We start from the raw sequence: 4,595 nt of genomic DNA, 5'->3' as shown, positions 1-4,595 counted from the left end.
CACGGCCCCTCCTCTTTCCGTTTTTTCTCTTCTCTCAATTACCCCCCTCCCTCGATCTTGGCCCGTGACGTAGGGGATTCCGTGGTGCCCACAACCGTAGGCGCTAACGGGATTCTCGAGTATAAATGGGACACCGGGAGCCAACATTCGGTACTCTCTCAGTCGCTCCGACTCGGGAACCAATCGTCCAGAGTACCAGTCAGCGGAGATAGCAGGCAGTATTTTACCCTCTCAAGCTAACTCGCTTTCGGCTTTGGTTTGAAATGGACACCCCTACAACCGCTCGGAGCAGACAATGCTCATTCATGCGCACCTGCAAAAGTAAGTTTCTACGGATTTTCTTACCACCATCTATTGGTTTATACTGTTGTGCACGAGTTACTATGACTTTTAGAAACTATCTTACTTGATAGTTTTGAGAATCCTTCCTCCAGTTGACCTATTTCTACCACTTTTCTAACGGTTTCCCGTTATATTCTGTTTGTCTTCTGATGTAATAGTGTAAGAGGTGTTGTGCTTTAGTTAGGCTGCTATGACTTTGAGAAAGTATCTGATTTGATAGTTTGGTAATCATTCACCCAGTTAGCAATGGAATGCACGATTCACAGATAATATTTAAACAAAATGCGTGCTTTGCAGCCATGTTAGATGCAGCCATCAACATGGATTGTAATTCCAATACGTTTGTAAAATAGATTTAGTACGGGACGTTTTAAACTTGCAATTTTGCTATGATTGTACTTTGATTTTACTTTATGATGTAGGCCTACTTTTCAACTATTCAATAGACAGATATCGCCTGTGTAAGATATGGAACTTAACTTAGACTTTTAATATGTTTGTAATAGTTTTAGATGCGATTTACTGGGGTTTACTTTGAGATACTGCCGTGCGTAATGCCTTACGCAAGCAAAGAGAGACAGGCAGTTTTACGCACAGACTTGGTTACTCAATCACGCCTTCTAAAGTGATCAGACGTCATCTCTGTCATCATATGGGCTCATGATGCTGTAATCTTTACTGATTATGAGCTTCCATATTGCCTAAATTGAGCGTGAATTGTTTAATCAGTATTAAAATGACAATCTCATTCCACCAATATGATGATATTTTGCGAATGTTTTCAACAATTTCAAAATGATACATTTTAGGCATTCAGATTAGACAAAGGCTTTGCATAAAGTATTTGGCATCAACTGAAGGTAGCAATGTGGTTTTAGTGCAGCAGTTGAGTGTCTGCGTCAACGGTTTCAGCACCGTTGTTACTGGACAGCTCCGGCTATCTTTTCCTCATATCTCCGTATTCAAACGTGACAATTTAAACGGATGTTGGGGAGAAAAAAACTATTGCTGCATCCATTACTACTTTGGTACATAAAGCAACACTTTGATTGTGATCTGAGATTTGACTGATCAGCTGTATTGGGATTCAACTGCCACATTTCCAGCAGCAGTTTGCCATCCGGGCCACCACCAAACAGTTTCAGAACCACAGCTATCGGACAGCTCCCGCTAGCTTCGCCTTCCCGACCCCACATCTAGACTGACTTCTTTCTCCCCGCTTCCCTCTCTCTCCCAGGCGGACTCTCCCTGTGGCTGGTGGTGTGGCTGGTCCTCGGCAAGCCCGGTCCGTCGGCGTCGTGCCCGCATCTATGCGTGTGCTACCCGACTCCCATGACCGTGAGCTGCCAGGCGCAGAACTTCACCTCCGTGCCCGTCGGCGTGCCCTACGACTCGCAGCGTGTGTTCCTACAGAACAACCGAATTACGGAGCTCAGAGTTGGCTCTTTCGGCTTCGGGACTCAGGTAAGAGACTATAGATTGTTTAAAGGAGACATGGCGGGTGTTTGAGTGTGTGATTCTTTTGCCCTCTCTCTCTCTTTCTAACTCTCTCTGCCTCTATCTTTGCTCCTAACCCTTGTTTTTCTTTTGAGTTTGAGTCCAGAGTCTTACCTACAATATGACCATAGAATAATACCTGACCCTAGAATACATATTGATATTCACACTCTCCCTCCTCCTCGTCTCCCTCCTCCCCTCTCCCCTACAGGTCCTGTGGCTGTTCTCCAACAACATCACGTGGATTGAGGCTGGCTCCTTCAGTGAGCTGAGGGATCTAGAGGAGCTGGACCTGGGGGACAACTCTCACCTGCGCAGGCTGGAAGGAGGCGCCTTCAGGGGCCTGGAGAAACTCCAGAGTCTCCACATGCACCGCTGCAAGCTCACCGCCCTGCCCCACGACCTGTTCCACAAGCTGTACAGCCTGCAGTTCCTCTACCTGCAGGTAGGGGCAGTACACATATATTCATGCACACAAGGGCACATATGAAAACACACACAACACGCATACACACACACACTACAGGGAATTCTCATAGCTGTGAAAATTACATCATTTTATATAATCACAATCACAATTACATCATGTTGTATCATGATTCAAATCATGCTGCATCAGTGATAGTTATGAGATGCCCTTAGTGGAAGGTGCAAATGTTTCTCACCTCACCACTATTGAGATGTAGCCCATCATCACCTGATCCCACCTGACCACTTCCTCTTCCTGTTTCCTGTTTCGTCCTTGTAGGAGAACCAGCTCCACTTCCTCCAGGATGACCTCTTCTCTGACCTCATCAACCTGAGCCAGCTTTTCTTGCATGGAAACCGTATCCGTACTCTGTCGGAGAACGTGTTCCGTGGCCTGGTCAACCTGGACCGCCTTCTTCTCCACGACAACCGTGTGCGCCAGGTTAACCGCAGGGCGTTCCGCGACCTCGGACGCCTCACCATGCTCTTCCTGTTCAACAACTCATTGGCTGAGCTCCCCGGCCAGGCTCTCCGTGACACCCAGGGCATCGAGTTCCTCCGTCTCAATGGGAACCCCTGGTCCTGTGGCTGCGAGGCCCTCCCCCTGTGGGAGTGGTTCCGTGGCGCCCGCGTCTCATCGTCCGAGCTGTTGTGTTCCTCCCCGTCCCCCCGCCGCGGGATGGACCTCCGCTTCCTCCGTGAGATGGACTTCGCCCTCTGCCCTCTCCCCGACCCTGGCACCCTGGCCGGCTCCACCACGAGGACCTTCAGCACCAAGACAAGATGGTGGTTCTCCAAGCACAAGCCCCAGTCCCAGACCAAGGCAGTGTTCGAGAAGAGCTCCGAGACCATCAAGGCCTTCCCGTTCCCCCAAGGAAAGAACAACCCACCCATCGTGTCCTCCACCAACGTCAAGTACGAGCTCGGTGAGGAAGAGGCAGCCCTACCCAAACTCGACGCTGAAGAGTACTGGGCGAACTATGGGAACGAGGACGCCGGCACCACGCTGCGATGCTTCGAGCTCGAGTGTCCGCCTGACTTCGATGGCCTCCCTCCCAACTCCTCCTCCACCCTCACATCATCCCCCTCTCTCTCACTCCTCCTCGCCCTCTCGCTACTCGCCTTCTCCATCAATCTACACCTCATATTTGGCTGAATCAGACTGAGTACCCACTTCCCGTTCCTGTCTTCGCCCCGGCCCCTCTCAGGGCATGGGGAACCCCTTGTTAAAGACTCTGTACCTCCCTAGTTAACCCTCTGATGTCCTACTGGATAACCTCTGTCAGTAGTACAGGACAGCAGGGGATACAAAGGGGAGGGTTAGATTGTTACTTCTAACTTAATGCAGGGTTAAACAACAATGGCTGACAGTACATAGTACACTATTGTACATAGTACAATATAGTACAGTACAGTAGTCAACCAAGGCTGTTACTACAACAGGTGCATCTCACCTGTCTGGTGTGTTGGTTGCCGTGACGACGCCTGCAATCAGGGGTCAGGGGTCACCTGTAACGCTCTACAGCGAACACCAGTGCTACTTACTGTTGCGAATGCTATAACTGTTGTCACTTGGAGGAATATTACTACTACAAGTGCTACGACGATTACATGCATGTTACGACTACTACTATTCAGAACACGTCTGCTACTACAAGTGCTACGGCGATTACATGCATGTTACGACTACTACTATTCAGAACACGTCTGCTACTACAAGTGCTACGATTACAGTTACGACAGTATCTACATTTCTACTGTTGTACTAACTCTGACAACTGTACTGTAAATAGGTGGGTGTACTTGATGGTGCAGTGCAGTTGGGATTTCCTTCTTATATGTTGTCTACCACGATGCCTACTTTATAATGGATTGTTTACAGAGAAATCGCTAAGGGGAGAGAGAAAAGAAGGGATGAAAGAGAGGCAGTCACCAGCGTACGAGAAGGTGAGAGAGGATATGTAGAGAGATATGTAAAGGTAGAGAGAGAGAAAGACACACAGAGAGAGGATATGTAGAGAGATATGTAAAGGTAGAGAGAGAGAAAGACACACAGAGAGAGGATATGTAGAGATATATGTAAAGGTAGAGAGAGAGAAAGACACACAGAGAGAGGATATGTAGAGAGATATGTAAAGGTAGAGAGACAGAAAGGCAGAGAGAGTGATGAGTTAAAAAGTTACCAAAGGAAGAAGCTAGAGGACAGAGAGGGTGGAAGAGGAGAGAAGAGAAGAAAGGACAACAGGAAAGGACAGAGAGCGAGGGAGAGAGGGTTGTCGAGATTCTCA

At 48.3% G+C, this 4,595-nt stretch overlaps 1 protein-coding gene across 1 annotated transcript; it reads left to right on the top strand.

The window, feature by feature from the left end:
* The first annotated feature begins 641 nt into the window (after window positions 1-641).
* LOC110511737 (reticulon-4 receptor-like 2) lies at window positions 642-4,351 on the top strand. Its single transcript, XM_036989395.1, has 4 exons — window positions 642-669; window positions 1,580-1,806; window positions 2,051-2,284; window positions 2,588-4,351. Exons 1-4 carry the CDS (start codon window positions 642-644, stop codon window positions 3,461-3,463), a joined length of 1,365 nt encoding a protein of 454 aa, XP_036845290.1. The 3' UTR covers window positions 3,464-4,351.
* The last annotated feature ends 244 nt before the right edge of the window (window positions 4,352-4,595 follow it).

This window comes from Oncorhynchus mykiss, chromosome 10 (assembly GCF_013265735.2).
Source record: "Oncorhynchus mykiss isolate Arlee chromosome 10, USDA_OmykA_1.1, whole genome shotgun sequence".
Lineage (NCBI taxonomy): Eukaryota > Metazoa > Chordata > Actinopteri > Salmoniformes > Salmonidae > Oncorhynchus > Oncorhynchus mykiss.
The sequence above is the reverse complement of the archived record's forward strand: the minus strand, read 5'-3'. Positions and strand labels throughout refer to the sequence as shown.

Coding starts and splice junctions, on each gene's coding strand:
- LOC110511737 (XM_036989395.1), top strand. CDS start 642: ATGTTAGATGCAGCCATCAACATGGATT. Junction 1,807..2,050: donor CTTTCGGCTTCGGGACTCAG/GTAAGAGACTAT, acceptor TCTCCCCTACAG/GTCCTGTGGCTGTTCTCCAA. Junction 2,285..2,587: donor TGCAGTTCCTCTACCTGCAG/GTAGGGGCAGTA, acceptor TCGTCCTTGTAG/GAGAACCAGCTCCACTTCCT.